Below are 26,163 nucleotides of genomic sequence, written 5' to 3'. Positions count from 1 at the left end.
TTGGAGGGAAAGGCCCAAAGGGAACAGGCGCCATCGGGATTCCTGGAGCCCGCGCCGGGGGTCACTGTCTAATTCGCTGTCTGGAGGTCAGAGGTAGTTCGGTAGGTCGGGGGAGGAGGAAGCTCAGGATCCAAGGGTTTTAGCTTGGAAGGCAGAAGTCTGCCTTGTACCACCGAGCGAACGGGACTCCGCTGGGTCCCGAAGGGAACCGGGCCACCCTGATGTCTCCCTGAGCCCCCACTAGGTAATCCCAAGGATCCCACTGATTCTGAAACATCTATTAACAGTGCCAGCTGAGAATAAGTGGCTTCCTAGCAGAAAGCAGAAGTAACCAAAGCCTTCCTCAGAAGACAAAACAACCGAAATCTAATTGTCCGGAAGTCAGGAGGACCCGAGTCCAAATCTGCTCGGAGACACGACACTTCCTGGCCGTGGGACCCTGGCAAGTCACTTAAGCCCAATTGCCTCAGCAAAAATAAATAAATAAAAACCTGATTGCCCACCCACAAACCTGGGTCATTCTCCCCCACCGGGGCGGTGCCAGTGGGGACACAAACAGACCAAGCCGAGGGCAAATAAATAAGCAAACCTGGGACCGCCGGCTTGGGACCCGCGGCTTATCCACTCGCTTGGCCGGCTCCCATGAGCCTCTAAGCCTGCCCACGTGAGACCGTTTGGGTCTGGGGTCTGCACCCCCCAGAGAACTACCAACTTCCTCAGCTCCGCCTCTGGGAGCTCCCACTCTCCAGGCTACAGCTGGCACCAAGGGGCCAAGTCCGGCCCACACTCGGTAGGAGGACTCCGCCAGGGCCAAGCGGCCACTCTCAGCTGGAACCGGATCCTCCTCGGGGACTCTGCCCCGGAAAGGCCGCCCATTTGAGTCCCTGACCCCTGAAACCTGCCCACCCTCATCCAAGGCCTCCTTGAGTCCAGCTCCCACCTGCCCCTCCTCCTCCAGACTGAAGGGTCCGCCCCACCCCTTCACTTCTCCCCCCCCTCCCGTCATTCCAGGCGCATGTCAGTGTGGCCAACCTGGAACCGGCCCAGAGGGAGGAGGGGAGGCCTCGTTAGTCCTACTATGTGCTGTGCGCCAGGACATAAAGAAGGGTGAGGAGAGTCTGCCCCGGGCGGAGGCTGAGGGGGGCGGGGAGTCCGGGAGAGGACAGCCGAGCTGGGTGAGGGAGGGGCTGGGAGTGGGGACGGGCTGAGTTTGGGGCTCGGGGACTCGCTGCCGCCGGGGTCGCCGCCGCTGCGGAGGTCCGCAGAGGGAGGGGCTGGGGCAGGAGACCAAGGGAGCAGGAGGACAAGAGGCCCCAGAGCAGAACGTGGGGCGTCCCTGGTCACGGCGTGAGTGGGGGGTGGGGAAGCAGGGTCAGCCAGGCAGGGGAAGGGAGGGGCAGAAGCATGCCCCCTCAGCCAGAGGCGCACCGCCCCCACCCCCGACCTCCGGGCTCCTCTCTCCAGACACACAGCCTCGGTTAGAGGGGAAGCTCCTTGTTTGTGAGTGACTCCAGTGTGGCACACAGTAGGCACTCTGCACGCTGTCCGGGACGCTGGCTGACCACAGAGGGATCGCCGACGCCAGAGTGCGAATCCCGGGTGAGGCTCCCAGGGGGCAGCACCGGGAGAGATAAACATGGAACATCCGCCCCCTCTCCGCCCCAGACTCTCCTGGGGGCGGGGGAGGAAATGGTAGAGGGAAACCGGCGGCTTCTGGGGGAGACTGAGTCACGGCCAGGCTGGTGGGGGATGGGGAAGGGGAAGGCAGAGCTGCTTTGGTCCAGGTGTGGGGGTGGGGAAGAGGCGGGACGGACTAGAAGTTAGGGATGGTTACAGTGGAGGGTGAGAGATGCTCCAGAGAGACTGGGTGCTGGGGATCTGTGAGGACTTCCGGGGCACAAGGACTGGAGAAAGGGCTCGGGTGGCCCAAGAGAAGATTCTATAGGACTGGAGAGCGGGGAAGAATGGAGCGCAAAGCGAGCCTCACGGGAAATGTAGTCCCGGAGCCGCGCATGCGCGGGAGCAAAGGCTGCGGCAAGAAGGGGTGGGGCTACGGCAAGTTTCCAGAGGGCGCCCCAGCTTTCCTTCCCTGCCCCAGATCCTTGGACCCTTCGACCTGATTCTTCTCGTGTGCACCCCGAAATCCCTGTTTATCCTCCCCTGTACCCCAACTCCTCCACTGACCGGAATGGGGTGGGGAAGTGGGGCGCCCCCTCTTTCCAAAACTGTCTATTTCCCGGATGATTCAAGCAGACAAAGCCGTTTCCTCGGGTCAATCCCGTACCCCCTGACCCCGAGGCCCACTGTACTAGAGAGACCCCCTGTGGTGACCTCAGTTATTACAAGGGATGACGTCTTCACCACACGCTTGTGGTCCCTGGGGGCCCATTCTGACTTGGTCGCGCATGCGTGCCTCGGCCTTTTGTTCTGAAAACTAGCGGGAGCTTCTGGCCATCCCATCCTTCCATCCCTCAGAGTTAGCGGACTTGTTCCCCCTCCTAGGTGGGGGCGTCTCGGATCGCAGAAGGGAGCCGTTCTTGATGTGTTCCCGCACTTGGGCCATTTCCTCTTTCTCAGATTCTTGGCTCTCACTGAGTCAAACCCTGGGCTTCCCAGCCTCAGTAGCCGTGAATTCATGTCCCGGTTCCCCACGGAGGTTCCACGACTTGTTCCTTTTTCTTGTCATCTTGGCCAATTTGGGCATTGGCGGGATCAGAGCGGTTTAATTTTCGTTTTTATAATTATTAGTGACTTGGAGCATTTTTCCCCTTGAGTTTATTTTTTTTAACTCATTTTTTTTCTGCGTAGCTCCAAATTATCTTCCCGAAATGACCGGATCCGTTTCCTCCTCGGGCCTGTCCGCATTTGTCATTTTCATGTCCCGGTCACCTCTGACGTGTGAGATCGGTGACTATGGACGCGTACGTCGATAATTTGGATTTCTTCCGTCCTAGCGTTCAAAGCCGCCAGCACTCACATGAAAAACACTAAGAGACAAATGCGAATGAAAACAGGCGGAACAGAAAGAGATCCTGACAAAAGCTGGAGGGACTGGAGGGGTCCGCCAGGGGCAGCCACAAGCGGGGTCAGCCTCTCCAGAGGACATTGGGGAACCATCCAACGGCGCACCGCTGTTGCCCCAGAAATATCGCTACTCAGCCTGGCTCGGGGATCAGAGAAAGGGGGAGGAGAGAGTGAGTTAGGGGTGGGCAAGCCCCTGCAGAGAGGACAGGGACCCTGCCTGATGGGACCGAGGAGGGACATAGCGGGAGGGGGGTCCGGAGCCTAATCTGGAAGAAGATGAGTGTTGTAGGAGGAGAGCTAAGAGAAGGTCAGAAGACTCTGCTCTGAGGGAGGAAGGTGTGAGTTTCAGAGCGGGGAGAGGGGCGCTGTGGGCAGAGGACGGTCACGGGTGATCAGCTTGGTGGGTGGTTCGCTCCCGTGGAACTTGAGCCCTGGGGGTGGGGCTTGGGGGCCTGGGCGGAGTCGAGTGGAAAAGGGTTATCCCAGTGGCCAAGCCGCTCCACGTGACGGAGGGGAGGCGGGCTGGGCCTGAGATCCCGACTCCGGGAGCCATTGGAGGAAAGGGCGGGGCTCTGGGGCGGGCGGCCCCCCCACGGTGGACTGGCCAGAAGCCGAGCCGGGAGCCGAGGTCGGGCTGTGTTTCCTCCCGGCTGTGTTTCCTCGCCCGCCCCGGAGCCAGCCCTGGGCTTGCGGGTCCCAGGTAGGTCCGGGCCAGCGCTGGGCGGCCCTTCGCTTCGTCCCTCGCCTGAGGCTTCCGTCCCTCGGCCCAGCCCGATCCCAAGTTGAGGGGACTCCAGGCTCGTTCCCAAGCGGCCGCCCCTTGTCCGGGCTCCCTGTCACGGCCCAGACTTCCTGGGACACCGTCCCATTGGGCCACGCTTGCCCGGCCTTCAGGCCTCCCCCTTTGGCAGTCTCCGTCAGCCTTCCTATCTGGACCCACGTGACCCGGCTCCCTCTCGGGACCCAGGAGCCCTGCCTCCTAGCCGGGGACCTTCCTAGGACGCAGACGCCAAAGCTCCCGCCCGGCCTCCCTTGACTGGCCCCGGGTTCTCGTGCTGGCTCCCGCCCGGTCCCAGACGTTTGCACGCTGTCGCCACTCTCCCTCCAGGCCTGAGCTCCAAAAGAGGCCCCCAGGAGCCCTCCCCAGCTCGGCCAGCCCGCTTCCCGGATCCTACTGCCCCCTTCTGTCCCTCAGGTGTCCCCTCTTCTCCCCAGTTCTGTTACGTCCTGCCCCCCAGAGCCCTCCTTCCCTCCCCCCGCCCCCCCTTCCCTCCCCCACCCCCGCCTCCTTCCCTGCCCCCACTTTTTCCAGAGCCCTCGGGCCCCTGCGGACAAGCCGGACAGGATTGTGTCTCCCAGCCCCAGGCGACCCCCGTCATTCCTGGCAGCCCCTTCCCCGAGCCCCTCCCCCCCATCCCCGAGCCCCTCCCCCATCCCCAACCTCCCCCCTTCAGACCGAGCTTCTGTTTGGCTGAGCAGAAAAGGGAACCACCGGAAGGGGGCGCTCTGACTCGGGGCCATCGAGGCTCCCATCCCGTCTGGGATCCCCAAGCCCCCTCTGCCTCCGGGATCTGCGGGGAGGGGGGAGGGGGGCAGGTAAGACTCAGGAAGAGGGAGGGAGGAAGTCTCCTGTTCAGAGACCCCTGCTGCCTCCCTCCTGCAGCTGGTGGGAGTCTCCCCCCCTCCCCCAGGGGGTCTCACGCTCTGTCAATCCCCCCAGGCCGGCCTCCTGCTCCTGAAGGAGAGAAGCGCCCGAGTCCTGCTCCCGGCTCAGCCATCTGAGGACCAGGCCCCGCCCAGCAGCCATGGCCCCTGGGAGGCGCAGACCCCCGCCCCAGGTGAGTGCGCTCAGCATCAGCCCAGGCCCTCTCCCTGGCCCGGAGGATTGTGGGGCCGACCCCGGGTTTTATACAAGTGGGGGTGAAAGCGGGACGGGAGTGACCCCTGAGCCTGCCCCTGCTGTGTTGGGAACAGGTTCTTTGGCATCTGGCATTTCTGTACCCCCCCAACACTTACACACACATAACACACACACACACATGCACACACAGAGACACATAACCCACAGCGCAACATAACACATAAAACACAAAGTGCACACATGTAACAGAGAGCACACATGTAACACAAAGCACACAACACACACAAAACACACAGTGCACATGTAACATACAAAGCACAGAACACAGCATTCACACATATAACACATACATAGAGACACATAACATGCACACAGCACACACATAACACACAAAGCACATAACAGAGAGACACAACACACAGAGCACTCATATACATAACACACAGAGAGACACATACCTACATACAACACACAGAGCTCCCACACACATAACCCACACAGAGAAACATGTAACACACAGCACTCACATACTTCACACACAACACATAACACAGAGAGACAGTGCACACACATATAACACACAGAGCACACATATAACACAGAGACACATAACATGCACATAACACACAGCACTCACATACTTCACACACATATAACACACACAACACATAAAACAGAGCGCACACATAACACACACAGAAACACATAACACAGAGCACTCACATACATAACACACAGAGAGACATACACACATATAACACACATGCACACACAGAAACACATAACACAGCACTCACACACATAACACACACAGACATATGCACACACATAACACAGAGAGACAGTGCACACACATAACACACAGAGCACACATATAACACAGAGACACATAACACACAGCACTCACACATATAACACGTGCAGAGACACATAACACACATATAACACAGAGAGACACATAATGCACACATATAATACACAGAGAGACACACATGACACACAGAGCACTCACACACATAACACACAGAGCATTCACACATATAACACAGAGAGACACATAATGCACAGAGACACACATGACACACAGAGCACTCACACATGCAGAGCACTCACACAGACACATGACACACAGAGCACTCACACACATAACACGCAGAGCATTCACACATATAACACAGAGAGACACACGTGCCACACACAGAGCACTCATAGAGACACATAACATACAGAGCACTCACACACATAACACACAGCATTCACACATATAACAGAGAGACACATAATGCACACATATAATACACAGAGACACACATGACACACAGAACACTCACACACACATAACACGCAGAGCATTCACACATATAACACAGAGAGACACATAATGCACACATATAATACACAGAGAGACACACATGACACACAGAGCACTCACACATGCAGAGCACTCACACAGACACATAACTCATACAGAGCACTCACACACATAACACACAGCATTCACACATATAACAGAGAGACACATAATGCACACATATAATACACAGAGACACACATGACACACAGAACACTCACACACACATAACACGCAGAGCATTCACACATATAACACAGAGAGACACATAATGCACACATATAATACACAGAGAGACACACATGACACACAGAACACTCACACACATAACACGCAGAGCATTCACACATATAACACAGAGAGACACATAATGCACACATATAATACACAGAGACACACATGACACACAGAGCACTCACACATGCAGAGCACTCACACAGACACATAACTCATACAGAGCACTCACACACATAACACACACAGAGACATATAACACGCAGAGAGACATATAACACACAGTACACATACAGAAACACATACACACAGACACATAACACATATAACACACACAGAGACACATAACACACACAGAGCACTCACACATATAACACGCAGAGCACACACATAACACATGTAACACAAAAAGCACATAACAAACAGCATTCACATACATAATACACACATACACACACACACCCCTCGGCCCCCTCCTCCTGCCTTCCTGCGGCCAGGCCCCCCCTCAGAGTGGCTGTAGGATTCCCTCCCCTCTGAGCCTTGTCTGGAGGCCCTGTCCTGGGGGGGAGCAGACCCCGCCCCCCGGGGCCTTCCTGCCACTCGGCGGCTGCTCCCCCCCCCCAGGCAGGGGCTGACAGCTGAGGGAACCCAGCGGGGAGGTGCCGGGCCCAGGACCCCATCACAAGCGAGGGTCAGAATTGGAATCCGGCTCTCGCTGCCTCCAGGCCCGGGACTCCATCCGTGCCGCCCCCCCCCCTCCCCGTTCCCCGGTCCCCTCCGTAACCACGACAGCTCTGCTTAAAGGTCTGGGGAGGGAAGAGAAGCCGCTGGGAAAGTCCGGCGAGGGCGGGCATCCTGGCACTTTGGGGTCTGGGTACCCGGACTGGAGGCAAGGGGGGAAAGCCACTGACCCTTGGTGGTCTGGGTACCAGGACTGGAAGAGAGAGAATAGAAATTGGGAGCACTCCCACTCATCTGGAATCAAAGCGGGAAGGCAGAAGTGGCAAGAAGCTTTAGGAGAAAACGGCTCCTTCTTAGCTCTAGGCCCAGGACTCAAGAAAGTCAATTCTTCAGAATAATAAAGCTGGAAAGAGGAAGAAATTCCGCCAGTCAGCACTTTTTAAGTACCTATTATGTCCCAGGCACTGGACTAGATGTAAGAGTTAGCGACAAGGAAGGAAAGCACCCCTACTCATATTCTGTTGGGGGAGATAACGAGCGCCCGTCAGAATAGATAGACGCAGCCTCCGTGTGGGAGGGAAAGAAGCTGTAAGAGACTGCACCCCCAGGTGATGTGTAGCTCAATATGGGCTTTAAATGCAAGAGAATTTGTAGTTGATGCTAAAGGTGGTAGGGAGTCATTGGGTTTATTTAGTAGAGCAGTCACATGATTGGCCCTGTGATTTAGGAAAAGAACTTTGTCAACAAAATGGAAGATACGGTAGAGTAAGGAGATCTTAATTTTTAAAATAATGCCAGGTTGGGGTTTTTTCCCCCAATTATATGTGGTGACCATTTTTTGCATTCCTTTAAAATTTTTTTTTAATTCCAATTTTCTCCCCCCCTTCTCTAAGCAATTTGATAGAGGTTACAGATGTGCGATTCCACATGAGTCATGTTGTGAAAGAACAAACAAAGCCAAAAGCAAAGAACCGTGGCAGAAAATAAAATGAAAACAGCCTGCTTCGATCTGCATTCTGACGTTCTCTTCTTTCTCTGGGTGTGGGTAGCCTTTTCCAGCACAAGTCCTTTGGAATTGTTTTGGATCGTTGCGTTGCTGAACAGAGCTCAATTGTCATGGTGATCGTCACATCATGTCACTGATAATGTTCTATTCACTTCACCTTGCTTCAGTTCATCTCTGTTTTTCTAGGCTTTTCTGAAATAATTTTTCTTGTCATTTCTTATACCAGAATGATATTCCATTACATTCATATACTACGATGGTTCAGCCCATTGATGGACATCCTCTCAGTTTTCAATTCTTTACCATCACAAAAAGAGCTGCTATAAATGTTTTTGTATATTTGGGTCCTTTTTCCTTGTTTATGATCTCTCCTTGGGATATAGGCCCAGCAGTAATATTGTTGGATCAAAAAGTATGAGCAGTTTGATTCTTTTCCAGAAATGGTTGGATAATTTCACAACTCCACTGACAATACATTAGCATTTCAATTTTCCCACATCCTCTCCAACATTTGTCATTTTTCTTTTTTGTTATATTAGCCAATCGGATAAGAGTGAAATGGTATCTCCAGAGTTATTTTAATTTCCAAGTCTCTACTCAATCATGGTTTGTTCCTGACTACAGATAGCATTGATTTCTTCATCTGAAAATTGCCATTCATATCCTTTGACCGTTTATCGGTTGGAAAATGATTTGTACTCTTACAAATTTGACTCAGTTCTCCATATATTTGAGAAATGAGGCTTTATCAGAGACACTTGCTAAAAAAAAAGAAAATGCTTCCCACCTTTCTGCCTTCCTTTTGTTCTTGGTTGCCTTGGTTTTGCTAATGCAAAACCTTTAAAATTCTGTATCATCTAAATTAGCTATTTTACATTCCATAATTTCATTCATAATTATATTTTATAATCTAATTCTCTCTCTTATTTGCTCATAAATTCTTCCTTCTTCATAAATCTGACAGGTAAAGTATTCCTTGCTCTCCTAATTTGCTTGCGATTATCCTTTAGGTCCAAGTCATATATCTCTTTTGACTTGAGTGTATAGTATAAGATGTTGGTCTATATATAGTTTCTGCCATCTTGTTTCCTAGTTTTTCCTGAACTTTTTGCCACATAATGAATCCTTATCCCGAAGCTGGGGTCTTTGGGCTTATCAAACACTAGATTACTATGGTGGCTCACAACTGTTCCATTGATCCACCTGAGTGGGGAGAATTTTGAGGTCGGCTGCTCCAGCAGCTGGCTATAACAATAGTCTAAAGATGAGGTGGCGAGAGCCTGCACCAAGGTGTTTGCAGTTTCCGAGAGAAGGGGGCATGTCTCAGAGATGTTGCAATTTGGCGATTAGTTGGATAAGAGAGGAGAGGAAACGGGGACTCCCGAGTGATGCTACCGGCTGGTGGGAGCATGATGCTTCCTCGGATAGGAGGAGGGAAGGGGCTAAGGTCTCTTTTGGACATGAGTATAGGAGAGTGACTGGATATTGTGTTGGAAGCGGGGACAGGAGGACCACAGTTTAAGCAGCTTTAGTTACGAAAGAAAAATAAGGGAAGGGACAAGATGCTGATAGAGTGACTGAGTGTTCATCAGTCAATAAATACTTCTTAAGCTCCCACTTTGTGCTAGGTCCTGTGCTAAAGGCTGGGAATTTAAATTAGGGGTTCCTATCCTCAAGGGGGAAGACAACATACAAGAGGAAGCTGAAAAGTGGAGAAGGAATAGAAGTTAAGTGACCAGAAACTAGGGCCTGGTGAGAAATCAGAGTCCCAAAGTACTGCAACCATGTGAGAAATGAGATGAGAGCTGGGCTCTCTCCTTAAATAAGAGTTTGGGAGTTCATGGCCCTACCCTCTGATCAGGGAGGCAATAGGTAGTAAGGCAGTATAGTAGCAAGACTGATGCTAGAGGACGATGAGGTTATTGTAACAGTAAGCTTCCTTTCAAAGTAGTGTAGTCAGGTGAGAGTGAATGTGTGACCTGAGCTCTCTCCTTAAATGGAGTTCAAAGTTCATGGTAAAGAATGGATGTAGAGGATGGAGAAGGAAAGAAGCTGCAGAATGAAGGGAAAGAAATTTGGAAGTTCTGTTAGGAGTGACTTAGGTTACCAATCATCAGTCAACAGAATATCTGCCTTACTATAGTGAGAACCCAGACTGAAATGAACAGTGACTCAAAAACTTTAGTGAAAAAGAAAAGTACATAAAGTCTGGAGAATCTAAAAATGTGAGAAAAGATCGATAAATTACTCAATTTTTCAGCCGAAAAATAATAGTAATAAATGAAGTTAAAGATGAAACAGGGATTCTAAACCAAGCACAAATCTTGATTTCGAGATCAGAATGGTGAAAAAAATTAGAATTTTATCCACATGATAGAGAATTGGTCTCCTCGCCAGAGTCACCCCACAAAATATCAAGTCTAAAAAAAATCATATCACTATATAATGGAAATGGGGAAAAATGAGATGGCAGACCATCAAATCCCTAGCACATCCCCAAAGCTCTCTTCTACATCGAACAGGTTGCAGAAAGACATTGGCCTTCCAGGTATCAACATGTTTTCAGATCTGATCAAACTTGACTGTATATTGTTCATCAGTCCACCACTACTCCTCTGGACTCTTGTTCTCCCGAATTCTAGAGTTCTAAGCGTATGTTTAGATCCTTCATTTCTCATGTGGAAACTGACATAAATTAGATCAAACCCCTACTTCAATTAGTAAAAGAAAGACCCTCTTATCCCCATCTTAGTTACTCTTAGTTCTATGTTACAAAATATCAAAATGAATGAATATCTCCCATTAACAAATGAAAGCAATCACAAAACAAAGGCATCAAATGTTTTGTCTACAACACAGCATCCTCAGAGCAGTAACTTCAAGCCCTCAGTATAATGATAGATATCTTGATTTTCCCTTGATGGAAACAATCTCACGCCACTCAGTTCAGACCAGATTGTGATTAATTCCTTTTAAGAATGCTTTTAAGGACTTTATTTCACCCACTCAGAAAATAAGCTACATCTTTTTCTTTTTCTTTATTCTCTTTTCAGTGAGCATCCTTATCCAACCCCCTGAGTACACAGTATTTCATGGCATCCCACCAACCCTTCATGGAGTTTTCTTTATAACATGTCACTTAGATCTGTTCTAATTGGGAAGAAAGTTCACAACAGCTTCTCTCTTTCTCCTCCACGGATCCTCAGAAATCTCTGATAGATCAAATAATTTCTCTGATTCCAGGGATGTAATGTCTTCTCTAATATATAATGTTCTCTGGGAGCAGGTTTCTTGGGGGGCTTCTGAAGGCAGCCTTCGTTTCAGTTCTGTGTAATAATCACCCTGAATGCAGTGAGGAGTTAAACTCCAGATCCTTTATTTTCTCTTTCAAGTATTGTCTCCTTCCTGGGGCCCGGTTAGCTTTCTTAGAGGCCTATCTCTCGCCTTGGTTCCGAGAGCTCCTGCCGCTAGTCCTTTGCCCCTGCCAGCTTCAGCCTCCAGCCAGCACAAAGGTGGAAAATGAAGGAATCTGTCCCCACCTCCGAGAGTGGGCTTGCCCTTTAGTGGCTCCTCCTTATATATGCTCTCTTAAAGGTGTGAATCTTGTGGAACTGTAGTAAGTACTTGTGGTGGTCTTCTTTTATGTAAATGGTTCTCTGGGAGAGAGCAGGTTTCTCGGGGAGGTTTTCTGGAGGCAGCCTTAGTTTCAGTTAAAAGTAATAATCACCCAAATGCAGCCAGGTGCTAAAAGTTCTGATCTTTTATTGCGTCCTTCAATATAGCTTTCTTAGAGGCCTGTCTCTCTCCTTGGTTCTAAGAGCTCTTGCAGCTTTGTCCTTTGCTTCTGCTCTGCTTTCTTCAGCCTCCAGCCAGCACAAAGGTAGAAGATAGAATGAATCTCTTGTCTCCTTGCCTGGGACTGGGCAGCTTTCTGGAGAGTCTTTCAGACCAGCCTTGGTCTCAGTGGGGGAAGTGCAGGAGGCCAGCGCCAAGGGCAAAGTTGGAATGAATCTGTCTTGCCTCCGAGAGAGGGCTTCTGTATCTCCCAGAGTGCTCCTGGCTCTCAATCTCCCAGAGTGCTCTGTGGCCTAAGAGCTTCTTGCTTAAATGCTGTCCATTGAAGGTGTGACTTAGTACCTTGTTTCTTCTGGCCCATAACCTCTCCTTGTAAGATCAGATCAATCATAGTGAACCAGGCTAAATTAGATAATTATTGTCTCTATCAACTCCGATGACTTTATACTTTGTAAGGATTCCAACAAGTACTAAGGACATTAGTGAACTGGAGAACTGTTAAGTACCATGCTAAATTAGATCATTATTGTTTCTATCAATTCCACTGATTTAGACCTTGTAAGAATCCTAACACAGGGAGACAATTCATAATGACATTTCTTAATTTTATCCCAACTTTTAATTCCTCAATGTCCCATCAGGCTTTTCATGAATGAAACCATGAATGTGGTTCTAAGTACTGGCTCTGACGCTCACAAAGTGTATGACTTCTGGATGAGTCCCTTCTCAGTGCCTCAGTTTCCTTCTGTAAATTGATGGGTGTTGAGTGAGGTGAATTCTGAAGTCTCAGTTCTAAATCCGGTGGTTTTTGATCATTTAGGCGTCGGTGGCTTTCAAGGACGTGGCCGTGGACTTCACCCTGGAGGAGTGGGCCCTCTTGGACCCTTCCCAGAAGGAGCTGTACAAGGAGGTCATGCTGGAGAACGCTTGGAACCTTCTCTTCTTGGGTAAGGGCTTCCCCTAGGACTGCGTGGGCGCCCTCCAAGGGACCGCCTTCGTCCCCTCCTCAGCGTGCTGGGTTTCTGGCCTTTATCAATGCTTAGAAAAAACTGGAGTGCTGAGGGTTTTCCTGGGAAAGGTGTTTGCAGCCTGGGTTGGAAAGCTGGGAGTTTCCCTTGTGGCCTCTTAGTGGTTCTGGGGAGTCTGAGGTCACAGATCACGCCAGGGTGAACCTCAGCCTGGGAGTCAGCACGGAGGGGACCAGTCTAACCTCCCTCTGCATGAATGCTGTCTGACAACTCTCTGGAACCCCCTCACTCCCAGTGGAGCTGCTGCTTGTTTGGGTCGGGTCTGGCCTTTGGGAGGTTCTTGTTAGCAGTGGGCAGCTCCCAGCACCTGGTCCGTCTCTCAGAAGTCTGGGAGCAAGCGTGTCCTTGTTCTTCCCCTCCTCCTTCCCAGAATTCCAGTGCAAATGATGGCAAAGGAGGGCAATCCCCATTTGTATGTACTTGGTTTTAGAGGCTTAAAAAAACCCAAATCCAAACATGATCTGATCCGCTCTGCAGGAGGAGCCAGGGAGTCAGTGACATTATTATCCCCATTTTACAGTTGAGGAAACTCAGGCAAACAGAGGTTAAGTGACTTGCCTGGCTCTTGGCCCATAAGACCCCGAGCGCTTCCTGAATCCAGCCCCAGCTCTCTCCCCTCCCCCCCAGCTGCCTCTGGTTTCTAGATAACGGAATCCCTGGTTCTGCCCCTTCTAGGAAGGAAGCTTCCAATGATCTCCTGCCCATCCCCCACCAAAGCTCCCAACAATAAACATCGTGGAGGTTCTTGGGGAGTCCCGGGGACCCCCTGTGACTTCCTTGCCTGCCCCCCTGCTCTAAAGAGAACCAGGGCACAAGTGTCCCTCCTCCTCATCCCTGCCTTGTTCCCCCGCCCAGGACTTCCTCTTCCCAGAGAAGATTTGCTCTCCCATTTTGAGCGAGGGGACGGTCCGTGGATTCTTGAGCAAGCAGACCCCAGTGGCCCCTGCCCAGGTGAGTGAGGGGAAGCAGGTGCGTGAGGGCTGTTTCCCAAGAGGCAGCCCCGAGTCTCAGGGAGGGGGCAGGACTGGGGGCGGGACCACCATGATATTTGTTACATTGAAAAAAGTAAGACATTATCATACACTTGGCTTCCTCAATAGAATTTGTCATTCAAGGAAAAAGGGAAGAACCAAGTGTTCCTTGGTTCCATTTGACTTCAGGTAAAAGTCATCATCAATAAGCATGAACCAAAGGGCATACATAACAGGCAGCCTCAGATATACCACGGCGGGAGAAGCTCTAGTTTATCCAGATGGAGGAACTAAATGAGAGGATCCTCCCTTGACCTCAGCAAGGCTGTTCTCTCAGTTTGCCCAGAGACAGACATCCTCAGACAGCAGGGAAACGTGGCATTTCCCGCCGTACGAAAGGCCAGATATCAAGAGCTGAAATAAAAACTCAGAGTAGCAGCAGATTACCCAAGTACCCAAATGTCACTCGATATAGCTTGTGGCGAGGCTGCCATCATTTCACCAAGCCTTGACTAGCTCCGAGAAAGGCTTTAGGAGCAGCAAACTCCTAATGGGAAAGTCGCATCTCTACATTTGGGGTCTGTTGTGATGAGACAGACTTAAAGATGTCACTTGATTACATAAATCTGACAGTCTTTAGAAGCAATAAGGGCCTCCCTGATAGTTCCACTTTGGTTTAGTTTCTTAGATTTTAATTTTATTTAAGCAGTTGAGCTAATAAGATCTCAATGACCTCTGGTGATTAGGAAGTTTGATCTCTAGTAACCATTTTATTTATTTGTTTGTTTCTTTGTTTGTTTGTTTTACTAGTAACCATTTTAAAGAATAAATACCTCATAATCAACCCAATAATTAACGCCACTTTAAAGAAACGAGACAGTATAAGACACATCATGAAGGGATGTTGCCCTTCTAATAGTGTTGCTCAGGACTTCAGAAAAAAATTTTACCCAGTCTCATGTGCTATAAAATATGAACATATTTTGGGTGACATTAATTCAATTAAACACATTTCTACACTGCTTTACATAAAAGTCCATTTCTTTCAGATTCTTAAAGCGACTCGGTCACAATAGGGACCATTTAACCAGTGCTCACTTCACAGCCAGTGTTGTGATAATAACACTCGAGTTATGGAAAGAGGAAAGACCTATGTGTCTGAATCCCTCTTTTAAGATTTCAACCAAGCCTTCTCCACTCCAACTTTCTTTATTTGTAAATGGAGCAAATACAACAAGGACTTAGAGAATCATTTCCACAAAGGCTGTAAAAATTCTGGCTCTGGACCTAATGGCCAAGTTAAGGAACATGTCTCCTCATCCTTTTTGGAGGAATTGGGGTTGGAAATACTGTAAAGGTTTAATATGTGTTAACTGTTCTTTGGAGCCCTTAGAATTGCTTATAACCACGTAGATTTTATATGTGGTAGTCAAATAAACCCAAAGAAATCTCACTTAGCACAACTGCAAAATGTCATATTCTTTCTTGATATTTCTAATTTTCCTCACTGTTGGATGTCATCTTGGGCAATGAGCAGGATGACTTTGGAGACAAAGCCATCTGTCTCCTTCTCAAAGTTAGCCTCTTTAATCCACCCATTTCCAAGAGAATGGGCACATCCCTGACTGGGACATTGGCTGGAGCTCAGTGACGATCACCAATACTGGTAGTTAGGAGGATCTCTGCTGTTCCTTAAAAGAGTCAGTTTTTCTTCATCTGCTGAATCTCTAGCAGTCCTGGACCAAAGCCCACTTCATTTTGTAGAACAGTTTCATCATTCCCATTTAAGCTGACAACTTGCCTTTTCTCTAGCTGTTTTTCCAAGAAGATTCTCATGGAAATACTCCGCCCTGTCCTGGGATATTAAATGGGAAATCAGCAATAATAATCAAAGGGGACGCAGGGAGAGGAATTATTAGGAAGTTGCCATAATTGACCCTTTGGTGCAATCACTAGTGGGGCATCTCCCACTCGTCCCAGCCGGTCCTGAGTACGAGGATTGCCCACAGTCCATCCTCCTTTATGACAGAGCCAATTTATAAGCCGATCACACATAATGAATTTAAGTAGTCAATTGTTGATGACCTGAAAAGGGATTTTACTTTGGCTCACTGGGTGTTTGCCCTTCGAGGAGGTCCATGGCACCAGGATGGTGACACCATGATATGCAAGTGACTTGGATTGAAGGGAGTGAGGCCGGGCAAGGTCACATTCCCCTGCAGAGCCATCAGGGTTCAGTGGCCAGAGAGAGATCAGGATTCCTGGAGATGGTCCCAGATGATGTGATAGGAAACCTGGGCTTTCTTAATAAAGTCTTCTTTCAGTTTGACGGAAGGCAGCCCATCTAGTGATTAAGGCAAAGAATCTCCTCTTTCACTAGTCCAAAAAATCTAAATAAATAAAAAAAAAAAAATGAACTAATGAATCTAGGAGGGGCATACCTCAGCGTTTTTTTCCTGGCCAGGGCAAAAATGACTTTATATTCAATCTGACTCAGTCAATATAATATATATCTGGCCCCCTCCCACTTAACAGAAAGGGAAAATTACAGCTGAAGAGCTGTCTTGCTTTGACTAAATAACACTTAAAAAAAATTGTTGGGATTACAAAATTTTCTTCAATCTTCCCTTCTTTATGAATTTTCTTCCTATTTGAAATCTTTACTAAAAATCTAGTGTTGCAATCGATTTAAAATCTGTTTTGTCCATTTCAATTCTCCTTCTCCAATAACTGTTTAGGAGTTCTAGAAACTTTCCTAGTTGGTTTATTGATAAGGATCCTTCTATTCAGGAGCTTATCTGGCTCAGAGAAAATTTAGCTCAAGGCCCAAGGTGGCATCCAGCTTCCAGGACAATCATCCAAGAAGAGTCCTTCTGAAAAGTGATCCTGGGGACTAGAGACTCTCATTGGGGATACCAGTTGTGCTAAAAATCTGTGATAAAGAGAAATTGAGGCACAAAGGTCTGAGTACAGTTAGTTAGCAAGATTAGCAGTTGCCAATAATTAGGATCCCATGGCTCCTTGGTATCCAGGGATCCATCTGACAGTCAGATCAGCTCTTTTATAGCAATTGATTGTCTAAGATATCAGTGATGTAAATGAAATTCAGACTGTCACTGGTCTAACGTGGAGGTGGGCTCACTCATGGAGGGATTTCTAGAACTTAAGGTAGTGAGAAAACAGCTGACTAACATCCTCTGAGAAGCCTTATGATGGGCAAACTTCTTTGGACCAGACTGACTCCTCTGCATTACCCCCTTCCTTCCTTCAATGGCAGCTACAACTTGACAAATTCAGAGTCCTTGGGATCAGTCTTGAAGCCATAGGAAAAGGGAAGTTAAACTTCTACAAACTTCACCATGGAGGCCCAGATAATCAGCTCTAGATTCGATCCACGATTTTGACTCCTCTGATTAGCTATAATTTTCAATCAGTAATTAAATAATACAAAATAAAATGTGTTATCAGTTTCCAATTTCACACATCTATAGAGATGAATACAATATAAGAAAAGTTGGATCCAATATTGAAAATTACTACACAACTCCCTAAGAAAAAATCCCCAGGACCAGATGGATTTACATGTGAATTCTATCAAACATTTAAAGATCAATTAACTCCAATTCTAAATAAACTATTTGAAAAAGTAGGGATTGAAGGAGTCCTACCAAACTCCTTTTATGACACAGACATGGTACTGATACCTAAACCAGGTAGGCTGAAAACAGAGAAAGAAAATTATAGACCAATCTCCCTAATGAATATTGATGCTAAAATCTTAAATAAAATATTAGCAAAAAGATTACAGAAAATCCATCCCCAGGATAATACACTGTGACCAAGTAGGATTTATACCAGGAATGCAGGGCTGGTTCAATATTAGGAAAACTATTAACATAATTGACTATATCAATAACCAACCAAACAAAAACCATATGATCATCTCAATAGATGCAGAAAAAGCATTTGATAAAATCCAACAGCCATTCCTAATAAAAACACTTGAGAGCATAGGAATAAAAGGACTTTTCCTTAAAATAGTCAGGAGCATATATTTATTGAAAATTACTACACAGTTAGCTTAGCATACAAAATTAACAAAGAATGCCTGTAATAATGCATTAAAATTGGTAAATAAAGAGAAATAGGGAAGACCACAGTCCCACAAGAGATGTAAACAACCACAGGCATTTGAAGAAAAGATTCCAGATGGGATGGAGATCTTCCAAAGGGGTGGAAAGAGGAAAGATCCAGAGCAGAGGCATTGTGTGCCTCCCAGGACTTTGCAATTCTTGCCCCCTTGGTGGTGAAATGATGCCTTCCCAATGAAACTGTTTTCCAAATAGTTAAGTAAAAACAGCAGTCACCATTTTTAGTAAACATAATGAAATTAACTACAGTGTGTGACAAGAAATATACCTTTAAAAGTTGAACCAAATTTAATATTTCAAAGATGTCTGAACGCAAATTAATTTTACAGAACTTTTCTCATACAGTTTACAAAATCATACATGTGCAGCAGTATCTCTAAAATGATTTTACTGACATACCAAGTATATTACTTGGACACTTGTTTAAATTGCCGTTTATATTCAATATCCTGCACACATGCTTACAATTAAAACAAGTGAACATGAAATAATAAAATAATTTTTATTTTTTTTAAAAAGGTGCAATGCAGAAAGGATATCTAATACTATGGACAGAGCATGCCCAGTCAGTGTTTGAGTTTTAGTCTCAACTGTAAGAATGTTGATCAGGTTAGTCAGCCATTCATAAATCATGGCCTGAATTGTAAGTGTAATGAAGATACTGGGCCTGCCTGTGTGGTGGGTATGTTGTGAGGATCATGTTGTTGTATGCAAAGCTCTTTGAACATTACATCATCCTGGGGATGTGGGCAGATGGAATTTTAAAATGATTGATTCTGCCCATTTAAGTTTGAAAATTTCTCTCTTTTTAGGGCAATTGATTATAGATTAGTTACTTTCTGTCAATAAAGGGAAGAAGACATATTTGTGCATGTGTCCCTATATATGTTTGTTTCTTTGTTTCCTTCAGATAAAGAGACTAGGCTTGAAATAAGGGAGACTGCTTCAGAGAGATGCATTTCTGTGGAAGAGTCACACCACCAAAGATTGGTGAATGATGGTCACTGTGACAGTTTAAGAGAAATCTGTTACTCTGATACCAAGATGAAGAAAAAAGAAGAGAGTTACTCTCAATTTGATAAAGATGGAAAGAGTTTGAGACAATGTTATGTTTTAATTCCATGTTTGAAAATGACTTCAGGGAAACTCTGCTCTCAGGACAGTAAATGTAGGAAAAGCTTTACTGATCAGGGAAAGGTTGTTAAGTCTCATGAGAAGCTTTCTGAAATACAGACTTATCAATGTAATCAATGTGAGATGGTCTTCAACTTGAATTCAGACCTAATTAAACATCAGGAAAGTCATACCGGGAAAATGCACTATGTTGATAATGAAGGTAGGAAGGCCTTTAGACAAAATTCAAAGCTAGTTGATCATCAGAAAACTCAAAATGAAAAAAAATATGGATGTAATAAATGTAATAAATCCTTTAAGCGACACTCATCCCTTATTCGTCATCAGAAATTTCATATTAGGGAAAACCTACATAAATGTATGCAATGTGGAATGGCCTTTAAGCGACAGTCATCCCTTATTTCCCATCAACGGATTCATACTAGAGAGAAATCTCATAGATGTCATGAGTGTGGTAAAGCTTTCAGTGAAAACTCATCTCTTATTGCACATCAGAGAAAACACACTGGAAAGAAACCTTATCGATGTAATCAATGTGGAAAGACTTATAGATGCAGAAGCAGTCTTGCTGAACATCAGAAAATCCACACTGGAGAGAAACCTTATGAATGTCATCAATGTGGCAAAACTTTTGTTGAGAACTCATCCTTTATCATACATCAGAGGATCCACACTGGAGAGAAACCTTTTGAATGTGATCAGTGTGGAAAGACTTTCAGACAGAGTTCTAGTCTTGCTGTTCATCAGAGAATCCACACTGGAGAAAGACCATATGAATGTAATCAGTGTGGAAAGAGTTTCACACAGAGGGCTAGTCTTGCTGTACATCAGAGAATCCACACTGGAGAGAAACCCTATGCGTGTGATCAATGTGGAAAATCTTTCAGATGCAGCTCCAGTCTTGCTCAACATGAAAGAATCCACACTGGAGAGAAACCTTATGAATGTAAGCAATGTGGAAGGGCTTTCAGCTGTAGATCCAGTTTTGCTAAACATCAGAGAATTCACACTGGAGAGAAGCCTTACGAATGTAATCAATGTCAAAAGACTTTTAGATTCCGCTCCAGTCTCGCGAAACACCAGAGGATCCACACTGGAGAAAAACCTTATGAATGTAATGAATGTGGAAAGACTTTTGGACAGAGCTTCAGTTTTGCTGAACATCAGAGAATCCACACTGGGGAGAAACCTTATGAATGTAATGAATGTGGAAAGACTTTCAGACAGAGGTCTAGTTTTGCTGAACATCAAAAAATTCATTCTCGAGAGAAACCTCATGAATCTCATGAAGATACAAGGGCTTTCTCGGGCAGCTCCAATCTTGCTGAACATCAGACTGATGACACTGGAGAGAAACCTTATCAATGTAATAAATGTGGAAAAACTTTCAGATTCAACTCCAGACTTTCTGTACATCAAAGAATCCACACTGGAGAAAAACCTTATGAATGTAATCAATGTGGAAAGGCTTTCAGATGCAGCTCCAATCTTGCTGAACATCAGAGAATCCACAGTGGAGAGAAACCTTATGAATGTAATGAATGTGGAAAGACTTTCAGATTCAACTCCAGACTTTCTGTACATCAGAGAACCCACACTGGAGAAAAACCTTATAAATGTAACCAATGTGGAAAGAGTTTCATAAGGAGCTCCAGTCTTGGTGATCATCAGAGAATCCACACTGGAGAAAAACCTTTTGAATGTAATCAGTGTGGAAAGACTTTTAGATGCAGCTCCAATCTTGTTGAACATGAGAGAATCCACACTGGAGAAAAACCTTTTTACTGTAATCTATGTGGAAAGACTTTCAGACACAGATCCAGTCTTGCTGAACATCAGAGAGTCCACACTGACTAGAAACCTTATGAATATAAATAATTAATTGAGTGAGATGAAATAGATAAATAAAGCCTTCTCTTAACAGTCGTCCTATATTTCCCATCCTTACTAGATAGAAATCTTACCACTATAATGAATACTAGATAGAAACTATAATTATTTTGTGGGGAAAGACATTCAAATAGAGATTGTTCGATGTCAGAAAATTCATACTAGTGGTACACTCAATATGGACTCTTAATGCTGGAAGACTTTCAGTCAAATATATTTTCCTTTACATCAGATGATACATAATAAAGAAAGATTTTGATTGTGCTCAATGGTGAACTGCATATTGCTGAAGAGGAATGTCCTTAAACACCAGAATATTCACAGTGAAAAGAAGCTTTATAAAAGCAATGATTGTAGGAAAACTTTGACATAGATTCATATTTGCCTATGTATGGAACAATGTTAGAGATAAAACTTGGGATCTATTTAATAGTTTGCTTCAGCACAGACCTAATTAGACATCCCAAATTTCATACTATGGAAAAACCCTATGAATGTATGAATTTTTCTCTGAAATACTATTGTTTTTTTTTCATTATTCTTCAAAAATAGGCCATAGCATTCATATGCTGTAACTTCATCATCTATTCTCTAATTGATTAATACTCATTTGTTTTCTGTTCTCTGTTGACACAAAAGATTCTGGTATAAATATTTTGGTAACTCTCAAAAATTTAGCTCTGTAATGATTTCTTTAGACTTGTAGGTGGCACAGTGCATAGAGCGCTGCTCTTGGGGCTATAAGACGAGTTAAAATTCAGTCTCTAACACTTACTATCCATGATCATGGGCAACTGTCTCCATTTTCCCCATCTGTAAAATGTATATACTCTTAACACCTCAAAGCTGATGGTAGGATCAAATGAGGTAATGTCTATGAAGCTCTTTGCAAGCATGAAATGACTATTTAAATGCTAGTGATTATTATTATTATTCTTTGGGTCATAAATCTCTTAGAATAGTCATTAGTCATAGCATAGACAGTTTAGTCACTTATAATTGAAATTGATGTTCAAAACAGTGTAGAGGAAGGCAGTGTATTTTAATGATAGGATACTGAATTTACAGTCAGGAAGATTTGGCTTAAAATTCTGCCTCAAAGACTCTGTAATTGTAACTTTGGACAAGGAATAAGCTCCTAGTACCTCACTTTACCCCTCTTTAAAATGAGGAGGTTGGACTCAGTTTCTATGGTCTTTTTCAGCTCTAAATCTGTGTTCCCATGTCTCTTTCCACAGCCTCTTACAACATTCTATGATGGAGGTCTAACAGGAACTATACTGAAACTATAGCACAAACTATTTTGTAGTATTTTTAAATGGAAAGCTTGAGAAATTCAATAGATCAAGTACATAATATACAAAAGAAAATGAGTGGGGATCCAAGGTGGTGGAATAAGACCAGAATGCTTGTATAGTCTTGTAATATACCTGTCTTTAACAACTAAAACAAATGTACCTAAATAAATCACGAGAAAAAAAGACAAAGTTCTCAGTGAATCTTTTTTTTTTTTTTTTTTTTTTTTTTTTTTGCAGCCCAGGATAACTTAAAAGGACATAAAAAGAAGGCATAAAAAGGTCTCTGTGGGCACTGGGGTGGGAATCATTTTGGAATTTGGTGCCCTAAAATTATCTTTGGCTATGGACATTAGAGCCCACAGTAGCAGCACTGGGGTAATAAGGAGACCATTCTGGTCAGAAAAAGAGCTAGTATTGGGCAAGAATCAGGAGACATCTGGCAGCTCTGTCACCCATCAACCAGTCCCTGATCAGAATCCTAGGTTGGAGAAGTGCAGTTAAGTTGAATCAGAGCACAGAATAAGAGGGCAATGATTATATCTTTACCTGGATCACATCACTGTGGAAGCACAAAAAGCTTACGTACCCCTACTATCAGTAAAAGCAGCAAAGCAGAATTCTAACATGAAATTCAAAGTCAAGAAATAGGCTAGAAAAATGAGAAAACAAACAAACAAACAAAACAAACAAAAACAAAAACAAAAATTAAAAACCCAGCCATAAATAGTTATTATGGTAACAGGGAAGTTCGAGACCCAAATGCAGATGACAATAATTAGAAAACTATCTACAGACTTTGAGCAGAGATTAGTAAAAAAAAAAAAAGAAAGAAAAGGAAATAGAATAAGGTGGAGGGAAATACAGGGTTAGCGATTATAATTGTGAATGTGTAATGAACTTACCCTTAAAATGGAAGCAAATTGTAGAATGGATTAGAAACCAGAACCCAACAATATGTTATTTATCAGCAAGACGCTTCAAACAGAAATTCAGAGTTAAAATTGCAAAGTGGAACAGGATCTCTCATGCTTCAGCTAAATTGACCTCAGACAAAGCAAAAGTAAAGAGAGCCCCATTAAAAGAAATAATAAAGTGTAATGGTCTGAGGCTTGAATTGATGTACTGAGGTCCCAAGCACATGAGGCTAAATAATAATTGGACCATACTCTGTTAATATATATGCTTGGAGAAAGAATGGCCCCCTATCAATAAAAAGTTATTTAAAAAAAAAAAAAAAAAGAATGACCCCCACCCATTCTTTGTGCAAGTCCTGATGTATAGGAAATGACGATTTTGTTGGGTGGAGGCAGGGGATTGGAAAGGGAAGCAGAAGGAGAGATTGCTGGATGGCGTCTTGTCACAACTGCTCGCATTGCTATTGCGACCGCCCTTTAGCTCCAATCCCTCTCTGCTAGCTGGCTTCCTGTCTGCCCATATTGCTATCGCAATCCTTCTTCATCTCTTCATTTCAATAAAGATTGAAGATTTTTCCCTTAATCTGAATTCCTGACTCCAGCTGATTTTAAATACGCGGTCATCACAATCAAGGAAAATACTTTTTGCTAAAAAGCACTGAAGACCATTAAACCCTAAATGGAAGAACATCTAAATTCTTGGGAAAAAAGTTAAATGAATTACAAGAGGAAATAGATAATAAAACTATACTAATAAGGAGCCAAATTCCATTAAATATAAAAAAGATCAGTATGTAACCAATGAAGATTCTATTAAAACAATATTTAGGGGACAGCTAATTGGTGTAATATGTATAGCACCAACCCTGAAGCCTGAGTTCAAATCAGGCCTCAGACACTTCCTAGCTGTGTGACCCTGGGTAAATCACTTAGCCCCAATTGCCTCAGCAAAAAAATAACAACAACATGACTAGCAGCCATCTCTGAGAGGTTAAATTTCTTATCCAATACCATACATGGTAATGATTTTATAAGTAATTTCCAGATAAGTGTGACTTCTGTAAATTAGTTAATTAAATCTGTTGAACTGTTTTCTTTAAATGTGTGAAAACATTTAATAATATATGGATTAAAGTTCAATTAACTATTTCTCATACCACTGTCATTATTTATGTAGTTAGAAGATATCTCATTAGGTATTTTAATTCAGTGTTACTCTGATGTAAGAGGAAGGAGGCAAATCTGTTGAATGCTCTGTATAATATCTTTGAAAGGAATAACTTTGAAATAAAGGTGTTTCAACTAAAATAAATAAATAAAAATGACCAGCAGGCCACTTTCAGAAAACTCTGGACTTACAAGAACTGATGGAACAAAAAGTGAGCAGAACCAGAAGAATATATACAGTAACAACAATACTGTGTGATGATCAGCTATTAATGATTTAGCTATTCTCAGTGATACAATAATCCAAGACAATTCCAAAGGATTTCTGGTGAAATATACTATTTCACACACAGGGAATGAACTAATGTAATCTGAATGAAGACTGAAGCATACCATTTTTCACTTTATTTTTGGAGTTTGGGGGGTTTTTTTGGTCTCTGTCTTCTTTCACCCTCATAATTTGCTAAGTTATAAATTCTGCTGAGAAGGAGTATGTAAAGGGTTGAAACTCTTGGAGGAAGAGTCAACCTTTGGGTTTAGCCCTGTTTGTAGTGGCTAGAAGCTGGAAAATGAATGAATGCCCATCAATTGGAGAATGGTTCAGTAAATTGTGGTATATGAATGTTATGGAATATTATTGTTCTGTAAGAAATAACCAGCAAGATGAATACAGAGAGGACTGGCAAGACTTACATGAACTGATGCTAAGAGAAATGAGCAGAACCAGGAGATAATTATATACTTCAACAACGATACTGTTTGAGGATGTATTCTGATGGAAGTGGATCTCTTCAATAAAGAGAGCTAATTCAGTTTCAATTGATCAAAGATGGACAGAAGCAACTACACCCAAAGAAAGAACACTGGGAAATGAATATAAACTGCTTGCATTTTTGCTTTTCTTCCTGGATTATTTATACCTTCTGAATTCAATTCTCCCTGTGCAACAAGAAAACTGTTCGATTCTGCACACATATATTGTATCTAGGATATACTGTAACCTATTTAACATGAAAAAGACTGTTTGCCATCTGGGGGAGGGGGTGGAGGGAGGGAGGGGAAAAATCGGAACAGAAGTGAGTGCAAGGGATAATGCTGTAAAAAATTACCCTGTCATGGGTTCTGTCAATAAAAAGTTATTAAAAAAAAATAAGAGATCATATATAAAAAGCTCTCAGAGCCTCAGTCAGGAGTCATTGAGGATTCAGTTTGGGAGATTGACAGAGCCAGAATTCAGTCTGGAGATTCAAAGAGAGCTGGAGGCTGAAGCTGGCAGAGGCAAAGGACAAGCTGCACGAGCTCTTGGAACCAAGGAGGGAGATAGGCCTCCAAAAAAACTAACTGGGCTATTTTGAAAGAGACAATAAAGGATTTGAACTTTGAACAGCTGGCTGCAGTTGGGGTGATTATTACTCTGAACTGAAACTAAGACTGCCTCCAGAAACTTCCCCAAGAAACCTGCTCCCGGAGAACCATTATATTTTAGAAAAAAAAAAGAAGAATACTACAATATTAGGAAAAGATTCTCCCCCAAACCCAACCTCAATCCCACTCCAAAGGATATCTACAGGAAGCATACTTAGACTAATAAAGAGACTGGGTTTGATTGTAACTTGGGAGCAGATTGATGGACTCATGGATACATTGGAATGCACGTC

At 44.6% G+C, this 26,163-nt stretch overlaps 1 protein-coding gene across 2 annotated transcripts; it reads left to right on the top strand.

The window, feature by feature from the left end:
* Positions 1 to 1,530: 1,530 nt before the first annotated feature.
* On the top strand, positions 1,531 to 23,259 carry LOC127556882 (zinc finger protein 420-like). Of its 2 annotated transcripts, none has more exons than XM_051990380.1 (5): positions 1,531 to 3,724; positions 4,745 to 4,862; positions 12,773 to 12,899; positions 13,836 to 13,931; positions 17,229 to 18,994. In XM_051990380.1, exons 2-5 carry the CDS (start codon positions 4,830 to 4,832, stop codon positions 17,237 to 17,239), a joined length of 267 nt encoding a protein of 88 aa, XP_051846340.1. In that variant the 5' UTR covers positions 1,531 to 3,724; positions 4,745 to 4,829; the 3' UTR covers positions 17,240 to 18,994. The 2 variants fall into 2 exon arrangements, with proteins under 2 accessions (XP_051846340.1, XP_051846339.1); XM_051990379.1 differs by lacking the exon at positions 17,229 to 18,994 and adding an exon at positions 19,013 to 23,259 and having other exon boundaries at positions 1,543 to 3,724.
* Positions 23,260 to 26,163: the final 2,904 nt, after the last annotated feature.

The sequence above is a fragment of the Antechinus flavipes genome, chromosome 3, assembly GCF_016432865.1.
Source record: "Antechinus flavipes isolate AdamAnt ecotype Samford, QLD, Australia chromosome 3, AdamAnt_v2, whole genome shotgun sequence".
NCBI classification, from domain to species: domain Eukaryota; kingdom Metazoa; phylum Chordata; class Mammalia; order Dasyuromorphia; family Dasyuridae; genus Antechinus; species Antechinus flavipes.
This window is presented reverse-complemented; position numbering and strand designations above follow the sequence as displayed.